Here is a 22,179-nt window from a genome sequence, read left to right on the forward strand (position 1 = left end):
TCAATGTTAAACATAGTTTAGTCATTTTGACTGTTTGATCACCAGCCAGTTATCATTTCTGAGCCCATTCTGCTGTAAGGTAAATTGTGACTCTGCCCTTCTTGGAAAATATTTCTAACTCTGGGGTGGTTACTGAAAGATTCCTTTGTTATTGTTGTTTTTTTTGTTTTTTTTCTTCATCTTCACTATTCATGGGGTGTTGATTGGCTGAGCTTTGGCGGCTGTGACCCATGTTGGCCACAGACCGACCACTTGTAAAGGTCACAAGCAGCTTTTTGGCTCTAATGCCAGGGTGGCTTATGGCTGCTTCTTCACTCACAGAGGAGCTTTTGTTTAGCAGCTCCTCGTTGCCCTGCGCTCAACCTGGGACGTCCTGCTGAGGGGATTGGTTTACCATAGTCATGCTCTCCTGGTTTTATGCATCTCTGTGTTTATCACCACTGCAGCCTGTCCAAAATATTGTGCACCAAATGGTTTCGGTTACTTTCTTTGGGACTATATCTTTTTATTATTTTGGAAATAAAAGTTTCAAAAACTAAAAAGTTTAATTTGTAGTTTGGGTAAACGTGGAGGGCTTCAAAAAGGTAGCAATTACAATTACAGTTACCTGTTACTGCAGGATTATGGCTGGCAGCAGAACTGACACCTGTGAAATTTCAAGGAAAGATACAAATGTGCAAGGTATTTACAAGGTTACTAAACTCCTCTTCAAAAATGAAAATGGCTGTGCATCCATTTGGGGAAATACACTAGCTCAGAGATAGTGCTTTATTATGCAGCATAAGGCCTAGTTCATACCTGTCAGTCCTCTTTGCTGGGCTAACTGGTATGAACTAAAACATTTAGATGTGTCTACGAAAGTTTTGTCACATACAAGAGCCTGACATGAAACCTGTTACTACAGATGTATTAAGAAAGCAGCCAGTGACAGAATTTAGCCGATTTTTAACTTGATCGGGCCAGGCCAGTGATTATTCCTTCAGAAACTCATAATAATAGTCCCACCAGGTCAGAGTAACATCAACTTTCAGTGTGGAAGTTGTTCATGAGGGAGGAAGACTCAGTTTGCTACTTTCTACTTAATATTAAAAAATACTGTTGTTCACCACAGCACCTTCAGTTCCCAAATCAGTTCTGTGTCTGAAGGAAAAGAAAATTAAAAGTAAGATTTTGTGAAACTGTAATTTTTTCCAAATAGTTTGGTTGAAACTGTCACTTTCTGTCCCCTAATGTTCTTCATTACATCTAATAGATTCTGGGATTTCAGATGTCTTTCCTATGCTACAGATAACATTTTGCTGCTGATTCCTCCATTTCCCCAAAATCCTTGGATTAGATTCCTGAGATGCATACAGGAAAAGAATTTGGGGGGGAAAAAGACCTTCCGCCCTGTCTGTCTTTCCCTCAGCTAATGTTATCAGAGGCTTATTTAAAAAAAAAAGGAGGGCGGGTCATTTCCTGTACAAATCTAAAACATGTGAAGAATGTCAGGCTGCAAAAGACTGCAGCAGGAATGGAGTTGATGAACATCTGGAGATTGTGTCATGTTGCTCCTGCGTTTGGCATGAAAAAGAAGATTAGAAACCAAGTGAAGCATGAAGTACATTCTTAATGTTACTCCCAACCAATTATTCTGTCCCTGTTCTTTGTCTTGCAGGAGAATCTGGACTGGGGAAGTCAACGCTGATCAACTCGCTCTTTCTCACGGACTTATACTCCCCAGACTATCCTGGTCCATCCCACAGGATCAAAAAAACTGTACAGGTGGATACCCCTACTGTCCTCGTAGTAATGATCTTGCCTTTTTCTTTAACCTAACAAGTGTAGAACTGAAATTGTCTTTTTTTAAAAGCAGAAGATAAATTAGATGAGGTTTTTAGTTACCCAAAGCATCATTGTCTGGTTAGTTTTACTTTGACACTGGTCTGTCCAAGTATCCAACCTGGTTGCTATAATAACAGACCTGTGGCTGGATATTATGTCATTTTCCATATTGTTTTTATCCATCTGTTTTTTTAGAAAGAGAACCCAGTTCATCTGGTTTGATACGTCTTTAATTTTAAACTGCTTGATATTACGTTTTTGTTGAAGTATTGTAATTTTATAGCGCACTAAAATGGACAGTTTGGATTATCCCTTTAAGTTTGAGTTAAAATGAAACCTCTTTACATTAAATCAAAGCAGATATGCTGAAAACGTTTATCCCAAATATCACAATACCAGTTATTACCAATATTAATACTGCAAAGGGCTGTTTTAAAATGTGTCCAAGTGTCATGAGTTCACATTTTTCATGTCATTTTAATATTTGACCTGTTGGAAGGAGTCTCACTGCACTAGGTCCCCAAATCTGACACAGTACAAAGCTGAGAACTCTGAAGGTCACACAGAGTTGGAGGAAAAGATGACCAAGAGAAGGAGTTTGGAAATTTTGATTTATTGCAACAGATATTAATGAGGCACTATTTACCAATAATATATTCATCTTATGATTTTGTAAATGCATGCAGCCCTACTGTGCAGCGTAATACTGAAAATAAGATTAGCGCGATACATGCATGAAGTGTTGTAACATCTTGTCTGCTTTGCATTGAGGCATTTTTGTCAACTGCAACAAAATGAATGCAATATTAAAGGCTCTCTTCAGCTGAAGCTATAAAGAAAGAGGAGACGGTTTATGTAATTTCTGCCTAATTATTGTCAGGGCCTAAGACCACAACCACTTAATAGCATTTGTGGCCATGATTGGAGGCTAAACTTTCTAACTAAAATACACCCAGATGTGTTGTTTGAGCATGTACAAATATGAGTGCCACATGTGTCTTTTGGTAGTAATTGGAGAGTTGAAATGAATCTGTAGTCAGACCAGGATATTTTTAATGAAAAATGTTGCTGACATTTGTCCATTCAGCTAGAGGCAAACCGTTGCTCTTGGTTTTAATTACCTTTCTACCATCAGATTATTGGTCAAAAGAAGCATTCAAATAAGTTATACAATATAAAGGGATAACCTTGACTAACGAGACGGTTCTGCAGTTTCATGGTGTTTTATTCATAAACAAAATACACTCAGAACTATAACACATAACATAATGCTTCAGACATTAAATGAAATTAAACGTTTTCAGTTCATTTAGGATTGCTAAAATTATTTCTGTGGCTAAATTCCAGAATATTAAAAGCATTTTGTAGCTATTTTCTTTTGCACTTTCTTCATATCCAAATGTTTTCAATTCTTTTTTTAGATTTTGGTAGAGTTGCCTTCAAGCTGTATGATTGGGTCAAACAATTTGGGATTCCACAAGCTTCTCCCATTAGTTTGCTTATATGTTGGGCCATTCCTCCTGACAGAGCAGGTTTGTAGGCCTACCTGCTCACACACATCTTTTCATCTCTGCCCACACAATTTCTCTGGGAATAAGATCAGAGCTTTGTGATGGTCGATCCAAAATGCTGACTTCAATGTCCTTCAGCCACTTTGGAAGTAATTTGGTGGTATACTGAGGGACATTGTCCATTTGGAAGACACATTTGTGCTCAAGCTTTAACTTACTGGCTTATGCCTTAAAATTGTCTCATATTGGTTTTTTTCCTTCATGACTCCATCTTTTTTGTAAGGTCCACAAGTCCCTCATGTAGCTAAGCAACCCTACAACATGATGCTGCCACCCCTGTACTTCACGGTTGGAATAAGGTTCTCAGGTTGCGAAGTTCCCCCTTTTTCCTCCACATCTAACGATGTCACAACAACGTCTTATTAATTTTCTCCCACTCACTCTGGTATATTTTAAAGAGTAAAACATTGAAGTTCTCCTATGCTGATGGAATAAAGAAAGCAACAACACTCATGTAAGCTACAGGTGCAACTATTTAGATTTTCTGTTGATGTTGCCACTAAAGACTGTTCTAAATGTTTGCCTGTGGTTTCAAGTGAGTCTTTAGTTGTTGTTTCTGCTTGCAGTGACAGATGAAGATAGAGATCTGGCAGTTTCCTTCTAAACAGCTCACAGCTGTATGGTTTAACTGGAGTTTCCTGTTGAAGGAGATAAAGTGAAGCAGTTGGTGTGAAGATGCTCCTCTGGCTTTCATTCTCCACAGCATTCAGCTGGAAATGTAGAATCACCCACCATGAACAGTTTATATTCTGGTTTCTTCAGTTTGGGTATAGTACAGTGGATCAGCTCAATGGGAAGAATCTCCCCTTTCCTTCCTGGTCTTCTACTTTGCTCTAAATCTCATCTAATTCCTGGCAGCCTACTGAGGGTCTCTGTCAATCCTCAACCTGCTGCTCTTTACACCTCTTGAGCTCTTAAATGAGATTTAGGGTGGGTGTGTGTGTGTGCATGCGTGCGTGTGTGTGTGTGTTTGTTCCCACAGACTTGATACTTCAGGATTCATCCCCCTGCTTCAGTCCTAGGGTAAAATGGGGGTTTTAAATGAAGCTTTCTTGTTGATCACTGGAATGATTGAGATGATTTCAACAGAGAACAGATAGCTCTTGTTCTGTAGCTCCCCAGGAATCACAAACTGATTACTTTAAAACATTTGTGGTTTCTTCATTTGCAAAGGCTGTCAGAGAATGTGATAACACTGTAAGGAATGCAGTTTGTCATATAATCTAGTTTACTATGTGAGGGTGTTAGCTGAAAGTGAGAAAACCTGGGTGGATGTCTTTGTTGTTCCTGGCTAATGAGAGCTTGTGAGGCAGGGAGTTGGTGATTAGCCAACAAGCTGCCACGAGGAATGGGCTCATTCTTGTCCTGCTGATGCACAGACACGTTCTGTGTTATGGTTCAGGTACTACTTAGGAATTCAGCTGAATTTTAATATGAACACAACAAGATTAACTGGCTTTATTTTGTCTTTTAAGTATAGTTTCATCTAGCGCAATACAAGCATGGTGTCATAGGTCAAACTATGCAATATTAAGATGTCTGTCATCAGGGATCTGTTCTTTCACTCAGTGTATATCTGTTTAATGTACTGGATCCTTGGTATTTTAAGAAATTGTGTCTTTTATTTATCTGATTTGCTTGTTTAAAGAAATGATGAAGCTTGACATGTATTGAATCATTCTAAACAAAATCTCACTGTGTATTTGGGTATATGTATGTGACAGCGGCTGAATCTGTAGGTATTATTGTGAAGTTTTAGGACGCAGTTCTGTCAACTACATCATGTAGCAACCTCCTGCAGTGGAGGTGCTTATGGACAACAGAGGACATGTCCATTTCCTCTTATAATCTTTCAAATCAGTCCCCTTTTTATTTGTTTCTCCACTGCTTGAGCTGCAGCCATTAGTATTCTTTACAGTTAGGCTGATTTCTGTTTTTTAGCTGATTCTGATTTTCAGGGACATCATTAAGAATCTCTTATCCCATTTATAGTAGGAACGGAGGCTGCATTACCTGTCCCTGAGTAAAACAGGGCTTTACTTACATTTTCAAGAGAAAATGATTACAGATGTCAGCATCTTATATTGGCAAATAGCGTGGCTAGCATTAGAAAAACGGCAGTCTCTGTGTGTATTCCTTTATCCCAGCTCTGAGATTTCCAAAGGTCTGGCATGACACACAGAGGTGGAAAGCTTAAATGGATAAAACAGAACAACTTTGCTGGACTCTGTTCAGCCGTCCTGCTGTTATGGAATTAGCATCCATAATAGCAGCCCTTCAATGCTGCAGCACCTGAGCAGGAAACATCTGCTGCAGGACAACTGCAGTTGCTTCATGTTGCAGGTAGATGGTAAGCCAGACTGGTTTGGAGAATAGGGTGCGGTATGATAGAAAAACTGAGTTTTTAGTTTCGCTTCTACTTCATAAATCTGCTCTGATGTGTTAATAATCATGTGTTTAGAGGTGCTAGTTACTCCTCTAATATTTTACCTAATGACCTTACCTACTGTGCTTCTGAGAAACTCATCAAATCATTCAAATAAACATAAAGCAACCTAAAGAAGTTTTTAACAAATATGTATGGATGATTGGAGTTCCCATTAAACTACATGCAACTTATAACAGACTTCATGTTTCAGTTTTGTACAGCTAAAGTCACATATAGTTTGAAAAGTAAAGTTTTTGAATTAAAAATGCTTCTTTGTATGATATTTTGATTAAAATAGTTGAGATTCGGTCATATAATAATGCTAAGATTAGCTTCCAGTCTGGGAAACGTTGAAAACACCCAGCTATGAAAATAACTGCAGATGACATCAGAAGAACTAACGGTTACCTTAACGTGGGTGCAATCAAAGTACAGGTGGAGCAAAACATGTTTTCACAGGAAGGAAGTGAAGCATGTCTGCGTGACTTGGTAGTCATCTCTAGATTGTTTTATATTAGCATGCTTGCTGTATATTTGACTGAACAGTCTTCAGGATCCATTCAGACACTGTGACAGTTGTTCTTCCACTGGTAGACCTGAATGGGAAGGTGTAGCTGCTTTTTCCCATGAGCTCATTGCTTTTATTAGACATGTCTGGGGCTTGGGTCAGCCCTGTTGCACAGTACATGGAAGTCTGCTTCAAGTTGTCTCCACAACAATCCTTGTCATTTAAACAAAACCTTCTAATGTTCCATTTCAGACCCACCAAGACATGCTAAGTGTGATCTGATCTGTTTTACCAGTTAACATCTCCATAGGTGCTGCACTATTTTAAATGAAATACCCACAAATGACTGCAGTTATTTTTAGGTTTGTCTTCTACTTTGTTTAAATATATCTCTATCTAAATATATATATTTAATGATATTAGTTTGCAGAATGTGGCATCATTGTGCATTAGTCTCTTCTTTACCGTCTCTCCTGTAGATCACTTTACTTTGGACACAATGGTCCAGTTTAAGGACAGCCAATCTGTACTGGATCCAGTCTCAGTTATTTAATTCAACATGAATGTGCATCATGTGTTTCGTTGAATATAGAACAGATAAATGTTCATCTCTTTCTTCCTTAATGGAGAATCTTCATCAGAGGTCCAACTGCCACACTCCTCAAATAAGGTGAGACCAGAAAATGCCTCAGCAGAACCCTGAAGGTGTCCCAATTGTAATGACTGATTGGGAGTTGCTGCAGCAACAAAGAAATCAGACTGATTGATTGCAGGCCATACCGCAGGAGGTGAGAGCTGTGTCCAATGTGACGCTCCTTCTGCCATTCAGGCCATCATTGCACACAAGGCAGCTTATCAGTGTTCTGTCTGGGCTGACCAGGGCTGTCGATGCCCTGGCAACAGTTGGGAGATCATCAAGTGTCAGTGGTCCTTCAACTGAGCCGCTGGCAAATGAAGAGGGAGCGGGTTTACAGGTGCGCAACTCGAAAACACAAAACCCCAATTAGAGAAATAGTTTTGAGGAAACAAGAAAATACAGACACAGTCAATGGCACTATTTTTATTTTACAGAATAATTATCTATGGTTTTCTGTTCTCTGGTGGCTGTTAAAGTTTTGTTTGGTTTGTTTTTAAACATGCCACAATATTTAGGTTCAGTCATGGTGTCTTCTGTTTTGGTTTAATTGCATAAAAAAATTAAAACATGCATACGTCAAACAGCTCATGAGAACTGGCTTTGAATCAGATTGGTCTCTGTCTGCAGTCCCACTGCATTAATCTGTCCCATATGAGGAGTGCGTGGGAACTGGGTATACTGGGTATACGTACCCATCCTGCATGACACAGCATTCCACACTTGGGACAGCACACTGGAAAAACTTCCCTGGGACACGTGGATGTTGTGCCATAAAATGATGTTCTGCCAAAAACTGATCATCTGCCTCAGGAGCATCATACCTTGTTAACTGTGTTGCTGGAGGTAACTCGCAGCCAGTCAATATTAACAATGAAAATACTAATTACTCTATCAAGGACTTTATGGGGTTGTCTCCCTTTCACTCACCGCGTTGTTTTTTTTATTTGAGAATATCTTGGAGGAGTTCCAAGTTTATCATAAACATCTACAATATTAAAGCTTGAACATATAGTTTTTAGAGTCTGTAGGTCAATTTTAAAAACATAATGTCACAACTGTCCTGCAAAGAATGGAAATTGAAAATTTACCTTCATAATTAATTATTTTTCAATGATTTTACTAATTTCTTTAATTAGTTTTGTCAATATTTTAACGATATAAAAAGTTTTTCATCGTTTTTTTGGTGACATGAAGTCATTGTTGACTTCATGTCAGCATATGTTCATATATCACCCCTCTTGTTAAACCATAGATGAATTACCTGTGATTACCCAAAGTTTTTCTGTTAAATTTGACTAGTCACACCCAGGCCGGATTACAGCCCAACCCACAGTATCAAGAATTTCCCTAAATGGAACCTGGATGATAACATGAAGGAGGCCAAAAGATTTCAAAAAGCAACATATCATGCCCTGATCTAAAGAAACGAGGAAACATTGTTCAGTCTGGGAAGCTCAATGAGCGATTTGTAAGGTTTTAGAACAGTAGTAGAACTTTCCCAGGACTGGGTGGCTACCACTGGGAGGAGACCCAGAGCAGAACCAGAATTTGCTGGATGGATTATATAAAATTGAAACCATCTACTTAGACACTGTATAAAAAGAAATACAACCTTTTTTTCTTACTGTCTGACATTAAACGTTCCTGTTTTGGGTCAATTAAGTTGATCAGTAGACTGTCTGTTTGTTAAACTGCAGAATAAGGAAAGAGTGAATTTGTTTCGTTATTTTTTTTTTTGGGATCAGTATTTGGAGTTTGTTCCACAAGCTTCTTACAGTGGTTATTGTGCCCAAACACTACAGTTTTAGTTTGTTAGTGTATTATAGGTAGATATATTAGTTGAATACAATATAATGACTAGCTGCAGGCCTATTTGAGTGCATTTACAAACTGTAATCTGGCTTTTCATGTTGCTTGTGGACTAGTTGCTTCTTCCTCTCCAAGGTGCCTTTCGGGCTAGGCTGGGTTAGGCTGGTTCACGACTGGTTTCACTGTTATTAATGACACTCCCTTACCTGCTTCAATCAGCATCTTCACAAGGTTTTTTGCTTCTAGCGTTGATTCACACCAGAACACACTAATCTCTGGGCCGCTCTGAAGAATAAACCAGATTTGTGGAGGACCGCAGTTCTCTTCGTGATTTCTTTACATTTTCCTGTGATGTCACACAAGGAAAGCAGTGTGTTTAAGGTGTTGCTCTGAATGCATCCACAGGTTTCCCTCCAGTTAACTCAAAGATTATGAATTAACCAATCCCTTAAAATGCCGCTGCGTCATCATCCGGGCTTTACCAAATATTTTAAAGGCATAGTAATCCTACTGTATGTAAACGTCTGATTTTGAAGGAAGTAATAAAACATTCTATCTCATTCTGATGTTTGAAAAACTAGATTAATTTGATCAATCTAACTGACCTAAATTGTGAAGTGTGGTCTACATTTGTGTCAGACAGTGAGGTAAAAAAAGATGTGTCCATTTTCTAAAGGGTCTGTAAATATATGGGTTCAACTCTCAGCTCCCTCATAAAAAGTCTTCCATAAGTTCAATTCTGAATTTCAACCCATCACATGCAGTCAGTGGCTTCAGGCAGTATCTGTTCTCTAAGGAAACCTAAACTCAGACTGGTCTGCTGTTGTTTTGACATTTTCACACCTCACTGACTGCAGCTCATCTCACTCAGAGGTCTGCAGAGTGTCCTCTTGAAAGGAACATCAGGGAAGACGAGGTCTGCTTCAGATCTGCTGATTAAATCAAAGTTCATCTGCTGATCACGAGTTGTGTCTCGACCCCACACTGGTCTGCTGATCACAGCCCGGCCCCCTCGGGCCTTAGTGACGTGCTCAGAGGCATCTTTGTTCACTTGGTTGCTCTGACCCCCCAAACAAACATGTTCCTTTCTGCTCTTACGTCTTATTTTGTGGATTTGCTGCTGTTGTTTAAAAAAGACTTTAGAAAGTTTATATGTTGGTCTATAAAAACGTACACGTGCTGACCCGTCCATGTTGACAGAACATGGAGCGTATTAAGAAATGCTGTAACTTGGCAAAGGGTTTTGTTTTTGAATGAAACAATAACTAACACAAGCCCTGTTTTCTCTGTTCATGCTACATGATCACAGGTGGAGCAGTCAAAGGTTCTGATAAAGGAAGGAGGGGTCCACCTTCTGCTAACCATCGTCGACACTCCTGGCTTTGGAGATGCTGTGGACAACAGTGACTGGTGAGCTCATCTATCTGGTACTGTTCACTATACTGTTCTATAGTTTAAAGGGCCTTGCAAAGGTTTTCACACTCCTTAATGTTTTTCACATTTTGTCAGGTTCCAACCATAAACCTTTGTGGATTTTATTGGGGTATTCTGTGATAGACCACCACATAGCTGTGAGGTGGAAGGAGATGATTCATGGTTTCAACATTGTTTTTACAAAGGAGTCTGAACAAGTGTTAGCTTCTAAAACAACTTCCCAAGCTTTGAGCATCTTCCAGATGATGGACTGAAGATGTGATTCAGTCCATCACCTGCAGTGGCAGAGATCCACAAGGAGAATCGCCTGTCAACAGTACAACTAATAGTAGTGCCCTCGACAGATTTGGCCTTTATTTTAAGACTGGTAAGAAGAATGCCACTGTGGGAAAAAAAACAACTCTCATTTGCAGTTCACCATTAGCCATTTAAAGGACAGAGCACATTTGTGGAAATTACCCTTTCTGGCCTACAGGAAAAGTGATGTGTCTAGGGAAGAACACTGCACATAACTGGCAGACTATGCACTATGTGAAACACGGTGGTGGCAGCATCATCCTGTTGGCAAACCTTTCTTCAACAGAGACTAGGACGCTGGTCAGTGTTTAGGCAGACGAGGAGCTTCACCTCCCAGCATGACAACGATGCTAATCATACAGCCAGAACCATAATCTAATAGTATAGCTCAAAGAATACTCGTGTTGAAATGGCCTAGTCTAAGTGCACATATTGATGTTCACAAATGTTCTCCATCTGATCTGACTGAGCTTGAGCTATTTATTTCAAATGGTCTGAGCAAATCTTAGTGTCAAAAGCTGCTTAAGACATACCTGGAAAGGTCTGCAGCTGCACTGACAGATGGTTCAACAAAGTATTGATTCAGGGAGGCTGAATACAAACGCACTCCACACTGTTCAGATTTCTATTAGTTAATCAAGTTTGGAAACCGTGTATTATTTTCTCTCCACAATTCTGCACTACTTTGTGCTACTTTCTGTTTGTTCTCTTTTGACAAACCAAAAGAACACAATAGCAGTAGTCAGTCTCAGGCTGTTTGGCTTAACTCAGAAGCAATGATTTCATTTGATCAATGCACGTCTGAATCAGATATTTTGTCTTGCCACATTTCATTTATAATACAATGCCGAATTCTATAGAGAAAGACCTAAAGCTAGGAAAGTTATCTGTACAAGAGCGTAGAACAGCAACAAGCAGAATGTGCTGTATAGACCACACCACACTCTCTTTGTTTTGGCTGTTTGTCAACATGTTCTAATCCTTCATGATCTGATATCACCAGATCAGCCGCCTCTGCCTATCTGGACATAATTAAAATAAGATCATTGTTGAGATGTTTCCCCTGGCTGCTGCTTACTCTGTTAAAGCTAAGGAATCAGTGAAGGTAGAGCTGGCAGAAATGTTGTATTTAATGAACTGTAAGATGCTCAGATATTTAACCTTAGATTCTAAACTGAGTGTTTGTTAAATTGTGACTGATTCTAACAGTTGGTCCCCTCCACAGCTGGCAGCCAGTGACTGACCACATCGATAGTAAGTTTGAAGACTTCCTCAACGCAGAATCGCGGGTCAACAGGCGGCAAATGCCAGACAGCAGAGTTCACTGCTGCTTGTATTTCATTGCTCCGTCTGGACATGGGTACGTCCTGCTGGATTTATTCACTGTGCTGAACTTGTAGGTAGTTTAACTTATGTTTTGACTCTTACAGTATTACACAAACATAGCATGAGCATGCTAAACAGCTCAGAGTTGCAGCCGTGAAATAAACCAGGCTGGAAAAATTATAGATTCTATTATGGATTTTTCACCCAGTTTCTTTCATCATGTTTCTGTGATGTTGAGGGATTTCTCTGGCAGAACAGTCAAGAGTTCTAGTGCTTAAACACTAAACATATGTTTGTTAATAGAAATACAAGCAAGGAAGCTTTTTCCTGTATTACTTTTAGCAGACTTGGATCTGAAGACAGAGACTGCGTTGGGCTGTTGCTTTGTCTGCCTGATTCAGTGGCCTCCTACAGGCTAACAGGCTGGAATAATGTTGGTGTAATCTGCCCTGAGCTCACTGACCTGGAGACCTCATTCCTCTCATCTGTGCCTTGGCTGCTGCTGCTGCCAGACGTACTCACACAGTTGTCTTACTCGCTAGGCCACACAGGACCGCTTAACCAAAGAGGGTTTTTGTCTTTGATGCTTGTACTGACCCAGTGTGGTGGACATAGTCCACCTCTGAGGTCCCTCTTGGCAAAATGAAAGGCACCATAAGGGACCAATTATTTGCAACATCAGCTGCTGAATGGTGAGTCTGGCTCTCTAGATAAGTCTTCAGTCTGTCAGAGCAACAGTTATAGAAGCTACAGCATTCATAGGCTGGGGATGTAACTGGGAGCAACCGTATTATAAACACATTGGTCTTATGTTGTTAAGTTTGTGTGGGATGGTTAAAATCAGATGAGTGGGTCAGTAACATTTAACCAAAGCTCTGTTGTCTCTAGCTGTGGTCCTGGAACACTGTCTACAGCACACAGGAAAGTCCTGACACAGTACCAGACCTGACCGTAGCATCAACCTTCACATGATCTAATGCTTTGAGAACCCCCCTTTATGGCTCCTTAAATCTGTCAGAATTTATAGATTAGCATTGTTTGAAGATTTAGTCCAGCTGTCATGATTTCAACCACTTTACCAAGGGTCTCCAACTCCAGTCCTCCAGACCTACTGTACTGAAACGTTTAGGTGCACTCCTGGTCCAACACACCTGAATCAAATGAAAGGATTGCAGGACAGTACCTCTGGAGGATTGGAGTCGGAGACCCCTGCACTATAATCTTTATAATCTCTCTGTCTGACTAAATGTAAAACTCTCTAACTGGCTGCTGTCCCCAGGCTGAAGCCTCTAGACACTGAATTCATGAAGAGGTTACATGAAAAGGTCAACATCATTCCCCTCATTGCCAAAGCTGACACAATGACTCCTGAAGAGTGTCAACAGTTCAAAAAACAGGTATGTGTGTAACGTCTAGCTGCAGCACTTCTCATCATTCTGTTCAGCATGAATTGGTCTGAATTTATAGAAGCGATCTTTGAGAACATATCAGCAGTAATGGTTCTCCAGCTCTCTTTTCTTGTTTTTAATCGTGAAGGCATCCGCAGGCTGGGCCCCTCTGAACATTGCTCTGTGTGCAAATAGACAGATACACCAATCCAATAAACAACCTGTCCTTACTGATTATGTTGTATTAAAGAACCAAACCTAATTATTTGAATTACTTGAAAAAGTTCCACTTGATTTAGTCCTGCTCTGATGTGTTTGGGTTTTTTGCAACAGTTTTGAGGATTTTCAGATCAGTTACCTGGTTACATTAATGTTCATATTAATCTGCTTGGTTCTGAATACGGTTAAACATTTCGAGCATTTCCTCATTCAAAGTAAAGCTAGCAATGTAATACTTGTAAACTTTGCAATAATTTAGCCTTGGTGTGGAGCCTCTGCAGCTTTATTGTGTAGCCTCATACATCAGATAGAGGATGTTCTACATGTATTTGGTTCCTACTGTGTTGTTCCCCATTTAGTTTATGTATAAAGCAGCAGTAGTGAAGCAAACGTTGCTGTTATCAGTGCAGTTAATGTGTCAGAGTGGCTCATTAAAGCACACACAGCTGATGGCCAGATCCCTCCTGGGGGTATTGACCAGCCTCCACAGTGACTATTGATGTATTTGTCTCACATGGAGCTCAGCTCACCTCAGATCATCTTTCCTGTTGGTTTAACATCTCACTCCCTCTACACTGCATGCAGATCATGAAAGAAATCCATGAGCATAAAATCAAAATCTACGATTTCCCAGAGACAGATGTTGACGAGGAGATGAAGATGATAAGAAAAATCAAGGTCAGCTCCTCCTTATATCTCCTGTGTGACATTTGCAATTATTCCAAGCTATGTAGCTTCTTTGAGTGTTTGTGAAGATGCAGGCCTTGATGTGTATTTTTAGCAGTTGTCCTTGAGGTGTTTAACAGTTGGGTCCTCTCCTTCCTCTCTGCAGGATCGTTTACCCTTAGCTGTAGTTGGCAGCAACACGATTATCGAGGTCAACGGGAAACGGGTTCGTGGGAGGCAGTACCCCTGGGGTGTGGCTGAAGGTGAGAGTTCAGAGGTCATCAATAACAGATCAACTACAATGTAACATCCCACTCGTGCACACAGGAAAGCACCATGTCCACAGTCATGTTGAGGCTAGTTTGTCAGAGTGAAAGCCCAGATCCATTCAATAAATGAGAATATGATTGACCAAGTGAAACACATAGTATTGATTAATTCCACACCGGTGGATGTTTCCCAGCCTTTATTTCTGTTAATATGATGATTTTCTGCTTACAGCTAATGAAAACACACATTCTGATTCATTGAATATGAGAGAGAGGATCAGATCCATTGAAGCATGTGGTGTGAATACTTTTGCAATGCACTTGTGAATATCATTTTCTGATGTCAGCTTGATGAGCTCCACAACCCATTATGTTTTCACTCTATATTTCACTGATTAGTTAGGTGATGGCAGCATGACCTAACTTAGCAGATTGGGCTTTTTGATTCTTTTTGAAACAAAGACTGTAGAATATCAGGTTCATCTATGATGGTTATATCCACAGCTGCCATAATAATCTATAAACTTTTTATGTCCAGTTTTTCAAAGCTTATAAATATACACAGGAGTTGCTTCAGCTCTGTAAGTTACTGCAGTTGAAAAGCAAACATCTAGATAAACTAGAAACGTTTAGGCACCAGCGTCTGACTCACATTTGTAGCCCATGTGAACAAAAGCCTGGGCAGAGATCATTGAGAAACTATAGGTTCCCTGGGTTCAGCAGAGGATATGAAAGTTTCACACTGTTTGACGTGACACAGGAAGCTGCTGTCACTCTGTGGGAAGACCTGTCAAACATCTGCAGCATAAAGAGGAGCGAATAAATGTGGCCCAACTCAGGGCAGAAGTTCCACTTCATAAAGAATCTGCTTGTTGGTTAAATGTGGAAAAACAAACAGCTGAAGGACTGAACATAACATGGCCAATTAGATGGCTTGTGGGTGTGCTGCTATGAAACTGGCTTTTGGCGAGGGTTGGCCGTCAACTGGGAGTGAGTTCTGGAATACCAAAAATGTTTCTGGCAACATGTCAGCGTAAATATATAGAGCAGGCGGGAAGGGAGAGAGAGAGAGGGAGGGCAAGGTCCCTGAGAAGCTATGCAAGTCACTCTACCACAGAGAAACCTCAGAGGACTGTGCTGCACTCTGGGAGGGATGCATCTGATGCCACACTGTGGGATGTTGTGGAACTGCAGCAGATCGTTTTCTCCCTGCTGCTTAGTTCCCATTGAGATAGGATGAAAAATGATTTATGTTTTTAATGAAAGCTGTCTCATAGGAGATGAGACATGAGGCCTGATCCCTCTCCCTCACTGTGTGCTCCTTTCCTCTTTTGATATCTCAGTTTAATTAGCACCATCTAAACCATGTATCTCTTCTGCAGTTGAAAATGGAGATCACTGTGATTTTACAATTCTCCGTAACATGCTTATAAGGTGAGTAAAAGCTCACATCTCTCTACATTAACCCACTAACCTGCCACGGCAGTTTCTAAACACATTCCTCTGCACAGCAACTTGACATCAATCCATCTTAAATAATGGATAGCTGTTTCTGCAGTGGATCGCTCTGAATAGTTCACTTCATTTGTCCCCTGGAGAAGGTAGCAGACTTTTGAATCATTCATATTCTTTTTTTTTCTTTGTTTTTAGGACCCATATGCAGGACCTGAAGGATGTAACCAACAATGTTCACTATGAGAACTATCGCAGCAGGAAGCTTGCTGCAGTCAACTATAATGGGATTGACAACAATAAGAACAAGGGGCAGCTAACCAAGTGAGTTTTTATACCCAAGTGCTCACCAGCTCTTTACAGGACACATTAATGAAAGAAACAAAGGCCCGTAGGATTAGATCTGTGACCCAACCTCATGGTATGAGCTAGGTTTTCTCCCAGTATAACCCTGAGGCTCCCTGTGGGCCACAGGTCCAAGTCATCAGCAACTCACAGGCTGACTGAAGCTTACAAATTCAAAGCTTTACTGATTCCTTATCCAAATGGTCCAGCACTAACCCCCCACTAACTGGTCATCAGCTGTATTTAATCCAACAACATTAACCGAGGCACCATCTGACTGCTAATCCAACAGCACCATTCATCTCTACCCACCAGCACTCTCACACACGCTAATGCATGATTTATAGCAGCATGCTAAGTGTTTGTGCATTTCTTTGTTTTTAGAACTGACACACCTGATGGCATGTAAGTGTTACCTCATTTCTTCATTCCCTCTATAAAAGGCTACAGCTTTACCCCTCTCTTTATTTCTTTACTGTTCATTTTTTCAGCTGCAATACTTTTCATTTGTTTGGTCACGGTTTAAAATGTTAAGGTTTTATCAGGGAATCCTGAAAATGCAACTAATCCTTACCAGGCAGAATGCAACATGAGATGAACATGAAAACAAAACACATAACACCATTAGTTGTGCTCTAAAAGCTGAAAGGAGAGAGTGTCCATGCTGCTTTCATAACCAGGGAAGATCAGCTGGAGGTCCTACTGGAGGTCCAGGGAGTGAAGATATCAGTAATAAATTACTATGAGAAGAAAATGTTGTTGGCCATCAGTCATGGAAGGGTTATAAGTTCATTTCCAAATAATTTAAAGTTCATCGTGCCACAGTGAGAGATTATTTACAAAATGAGAGCATTCAAGACAACTGCCCATCCTCCCAGAGGTGGACATCAAAGCAACTTCCCATCCATGGGAAGCTCAAAGAGAAAACCTAAACCTCCATCTCTCTCACTTCGCATATTAAAGTTCCTGAACAAGTAGCTTGTTTGGAAAGCCTCTTTCTGCTGTAAAGTATATGGCACCATTGATGTATATTAGTGGATAGGACATTGCCTATTAGCCACTATAGATAGTGACCTGTGCATCCAGGCACCATTGGTATACATTGAGTCATGTCAACAAAGTCATGCTTTTCTGATGCAGGATGAGCATGCATCTGTCAGGAAAATAATCGTAGCGTCCTTATATCTAATCTGATTTTTATCAAATATGGCTCAAATTAAAGATGAGAAAATTATCGATGTTATGATATGTAGAAATATGTACATTTCCCTAAACATAAATCTATAAGCAGTGTGGTAATTGTGCATGATAATGTTAACAGGTATAGCTACTGTGCCATAAAGATCACCATACTGTCAATTGAATTTTGTTCAATTTGGTTTCTGGCCTTGATGCCAACACTAGTAAATTAATATTGGCCATTAAAAGAGGTGGCTTCTGTCACCAGGCGCACTGGGACAATTCCTGGTAGTCTGGCCGCTGCCCTGGACCGCTCAGCTATCCCTGAGGGGCAGGACCAAGGGCTCGGTTCTGGTCGTACTTGATTTTTTAATCGTCATTTGTGTAGCTCACTCAGGCATCTGCCTCCCTAAAGCTCCAGACTGAAGACAGAAAGCCTGTTGCCCTCTCCTTTCTTTTTTCTGTCTTTTGGCGTCAGAGGCTGTTTGTCACAGCAGCGCAGAAACACACAGAGAGAGCTAAAGAGGAAAGGAGGAGCAGAGAGGGAGAGGATAAATAAAAAATCAAATAAAAAAAAAAAAAAGTACTGTAAATTACAATTGGTTTGTAAGGGAGCAGGTAGAACAGAAACACTAAAAGTTCCAGCAGAACTAGCTTAATGAGAAGATTAGTTTCACTTTGAGGAACCTAAAAGAGCCAGAACGAACTTAAGGTTAAGTTTCTACAAAGGATATTACATATTTTAGAAAGAACAGAATCTGGGAGAAAATATTTGTTTAATGCTAAAATGTCCAGGAATTCAGATTGCGTGCACCCTTCATAAACTCCACTAATAAATTACTGGATGTGAATATTGAAGTCCTTGTATTATATTATTCATATTTTTCAGTGATCTGGTTAATCCTTTAAGGAAGCTAGAAGTGGCTTGTCATGGGGAGCGTAGTTTAGCTGAACGACGGAGATTTTATTTTGTCAGCTTCTGTTTTTCAGCCGCACTGAGAGTCTTCCTAATACGTCACAATGCAGAAGCTGGTATTAGCTTCCATCCATTCTGCTAAGTGAGAAACAAGGAGCTAGTTTATCTCCCTGACTATGTGACACTGGTGACAGAGACGTTTATGAAATCAGCCTGTAGTTTATCCTTCAGAAAACATGATTCTATGAAACCACTGCAGCTGTCCATGGATTCCTCTCTGCCACTTTGGAGCTATAACCCTTTCTGAAAGCCATCTGTTATAGAAGGCTTCCAGCAATGCCAATCAAATTGAGCTTTTCCTCCTTTCTCAGTTCTTCTTGCTCCCCCTATCCTGATTCTGAAGTCAAAGAGTTGCCATGTGGGTATAAGCACACCTCTGCTCACTAGTGTTGTGAGCCGTTCCTCTGGGATGTCAGAAATGCCTGAGCTTCTGCACTCTTGCTGCTATGTGCTGTGTGTATGAACCTTTCTTCATGTCTTCAGGAGTCCTTTAGCACAGATGGAGGAGGAGCGACAGGAGCATGTGGCCAAGATGATGAAGATGGAACAGGAAATGGAGCAAGTGTTTGAAATGAAGGTCAAAGAGAAGCTCCAGAAGCTCAAAGACTCTCAAGTTGAGGTACAATGATGCGGCAAGACTTAGTTTGTTGTAATTCCTTCAACTTCTTGAGCAGATCTCAGAAAGGATTCTGTTGTCATTGCAGCTCCAGAGGCGTCATGAGCAGATGAAGAAAAACCTGGAAGCTCAGTATAAAGAACTGGAAGATAAACGCCGTCAGTACGAGGAGGATAAGGCCACCTGGGAGACCCAGCAGAGGATTCTGGAGCAGCAGAAGCTAGAGGCTTCACGGTAATGGTTGACAGGAAGCTGTTAAAAGGAGCCCGAGTATTAAATGATGATCACGTTAAATGTGAGGGGAGGAGGGATGTGATTGGGAGGAATGGCCTCGCCGATCTGATCGTTTCATCATTGGACATCTGTGCCAGTCACAGATTGTCCATAAGGGTGCCAGTCAATGCACTTGGCATGAGAACACTCTAGGCAGGAGGCTGCTGATCAACTTTGTAGTCATGTCTTTGGACCTTCGGCCGTATATCTTGGACACTCAGGTGGATAGAGGGGCTGAGCTGTCCACCAATCATCACCTGGTGGTGAGTTGGATCCACTGGGAAGGAGGAGGAAGCCAGACAGACTTGGCAGGCCCAAGCGCTATAGTGAGGGTCTGCTGGGAACATCTGGCGGAGCCTTGAGCTCAACTTCCACCTCCAGGAGAGCTTTGACCAGGTTCCAGGGGAGGTTGGAGACATACAGTTCAAGTGGACCATGTTCTCCGCCTTTATTGTCAATGCTGCCGCCCGTAGCTGTGGCCGTAAGGTCTGTGGTACCTGTCGCGGCGGCAATCCCTGAAATCGGCGGTGGACACCGGCAGTAAGGGATGCAATCAAGCTGAAGGAGTCCTCTCAGCTGTGGTTGGCTTGTGGGACTCCTGAAACAGCTGAAGAGTACCGTGAGGCCAACCATGCCGCGGCCCGGGCGGTGGCAGAGGCAAACACTCCGGCCTGAGAGGAGTTTGGTGAGGCCGTGGAGGAGCACTACCAGTCAGCCTTGAAGCGATTCTGGCAAACTGTCCGGCGTCTCAAGAGTGGGAAGCAGTGCTTCTCCAACACTATTTACTGTGAAGGTGGGGAGGCTGCTGACCTCGACTGGGGACATTATCGAGCGGTGGAAGGGGTACTTCGAGGATCTCCTCAATCCTCCCGTCACGCCTTCCCTGTTGGAAGCAGGGACTGTCGGACTCTTTCATCACCCAGGCTGAAGTCACCAAGGTGGTCAAAAAGCTCCATGGTGGCAAGGCTTCAAGGGTGGATGAGATCTGCCCCGAGTACCTCAAATTTCTGGATGTTGTGGGGCTGTCATGGTTGACATGCCTCTTCAACATTGATTGGCGGTGGGAACAGTGCCTCTGGACTGGCAGACTGGGATGGTGGGAAGATGTGTTCCAGCTATAGGGGGATCACACTCCTCAGCCTCCCTGGTAAGGCCTACGCCAGGGTATTGGAGAGGAGAGTCCAGCCGATAGTCGAGCCTCGGCTTCATGAGGAGCAGTGTGGTTTTCTTCCCGGCCGTGGAACACTGGACCAGCTCTACACCCTCTGCAGGGTACTCGAGGGTTCATGGGAGTTTGCCCAACTGGTCCTCGTGTGTTTTGTGGACCTGGAGAAAGCATCCGACTGTGTTCTTTGTGGTGCCCTGTGTGGGGTGCTCCAGGAGCATGGAATCGGGTGCCATCCAGTTTCTGTACGAGCAGAGCAGGAGTTTGGTGCTCATTCCCAGCACTAAGTCCAACCTGTTCCCGGTGCATGTTGGACCCCGCAGGGCTGCCCTTTGTCACCGGTCCTGTTCATAACTTTTATGGACAGGAAGTTTGGACACAGCCAAGGGCCGGAGGGGGTCTGGTTTGGGGACCAGTGGATTTCATCTCTTCTTTTTGCAGATGACGTGGTCCTGCTGGCCCCCTCTAGCCAAGACCTACAGCATTCACTGGGGCGGTTTGCAGCTGAGTGTGAAGGGGGTAGGAGGAGGATCAGCTCCTCCAATTTCGAGGCCATGGTTCTCGACCAAAAAAAAGGTGGCTTGCCCTCTTCAGGTTGAAGGGAAGCTCCTGTCTGGGTCTTGTTCACGAGTGAGGGAAGAATGGAGCGGGAGATCGACAGACAGATCGGTGCTGCTGCCGCATTGAGCCGGTCTATTGTGGTGAAGAGAGAGCTGAGCCGAAAAGCGAAACTCTCAATTTACCGGTCGGTCTACATTCCTACCCTCACCTATGGCCATGAACTTTGGGTCATGACCGAAAGAACGAGATCACGGATACAAGCGGCTGAAATGAGCTTCCTCCGTAGGGTGGCCGGGCACTCCCTTAGAGATAGGGTGAGGAGCTCGGCCATCCGGGAGGAGCTCGGAGTAGAGCCGCTGCTCCTCCACATCGAAAGGAGCCAGTTGAGGTGGCTCGGGCATCTATACCGGATGTTTCCTGGACGCCTTCCTCGGGAGGTGTTCCAGGCACGTCCCACCGGGAGGAGGCCCAGGGGACGGCCCAGGACACGCTGGAGGGACTATGTCTCTCGGCTGGCCTGGGAACACCTTGGGCCCCCCTGGAGGAACTGGAGGAGGTGTCTGGAGAGAGGGACGTCTGGGCATCTCTGCTGAGTCTGCTGCCTACACAACCCGGTCCCAGATAAAGCGGCCAGTGCGAGTACACACATTAAATGCTAAAATTTCAAAAACTTGTTGATGTTTCACATCTGAGGCATATTTTGAAATTCAGTTACTATATCTTTACTTGCAGCAGAAAACTAGATGCTCTGATCTTATGAGTACGTTTCTTTGCATGATGTCCTCCTGAGTACCAGATAATCAACCCTCAAACTCAGCAGCTTCAAATAGAAGTCTGCACTGATAAGATTTAAAGCTGCAGTCACACTGTTGGGTGACCCAAAGGTGGGTTAGCAGAGTGGGCACTCCTCTAACATTTCACAAGGTTGCAGCTTCATGGAGCCTCTGCTATGCTTAACTGTGGACATGGGGTGCTTATTTCAATCTTCATTACTTGCTTCATTCCAAACCCACCTGGAGTGATTGTTTTTAAAAAGCTCAGCATTGGTCTCATCTGAACAAAGCACATCCAGGCATCCCCCATCCAACCTGATGGAGCTTGAGATCTACTGCAAAGAAGAATGGGTGAAACTGCCTAAAGATAGGTGAGCTGAGCTTGTGGGATCATCTTTAAAAAGACTTGAGGCTGTAATTGCTGCCAAAGGTGGATCAGGCTGTGGATACTTACGTAAAAGTG

The 22,179-nt window shown here is 42.2% G+C and overlaps 1 protein-coding gene across 2 annotated transcripts in view; it reads left to right on the forward strand.

The window, feature by feature from the left end:
- The window catches only part of LOC124879101 (septin-7-like), a 40,264-nt gene that overhangs the window by 16,329 nt on the left and 1,756 nt on the right, over nt 1–22,179 (forward strand). Inside the window, exons 4-14 of one of the 2 annotated variants that reach the window (XM_047383416.1) lie at nt 1,658–1,764; nt 10,087–10,187; nt 11,734–11,868; nt 13,114–13,231; nt 14,027–14,119; nt 14,274–14,370; nt 15,759–15,810; nt 16,027–16,152; nt 16,558–16,578; nt 18,812–18,947; nt 19,033–19,178. In XM_047383416.1, the coding sequence (XP_047239372.1) occupies nt 1,658–1,764; nt 10,087–10,187; nt 11,734–11,868; nt 13,114–13,231; nt 14,027–14,119; nt 14,274–14,370; nt 15,759–15,810; nt 16,027–16,152; nt 16,558–16,578; nt 18,812–18,947; nt 19,033–19,178 (1,132 nt within the window). The remainder of the gene's footprint in view (nt 1–1,657; nt 1,765–10,086; nt 10,188–11,733; nt 11,869–13,113; nt 13,232–14,026; nt 14,120–14,273; nt 14,371–15,758; nt 15,811–16,026; nt 16,153–16,557; nt 16,579–18,811; nt 18,948–19,032; nt 19,179–22,179) is intronic. The other variant, XM_047383417.1, reaches the window with a different exon arrangement.

Source organism: Girardinichthys multiradiatus, chromosome 13, assembly GCF_021462225.1.
Source record: "Girardinichthys multiradiatus isolate DD_20200921_A chromosome 13, DD_fGirMul_XY1, whole genome shotgun sequence".
Lineage (NCBI taxonomy): Eukaryota > Metazoa > Chordata > Actinopteri > Cyprinodontiformes > Goodeidae > Girardinichthys > Girardinichthys multiradiatus.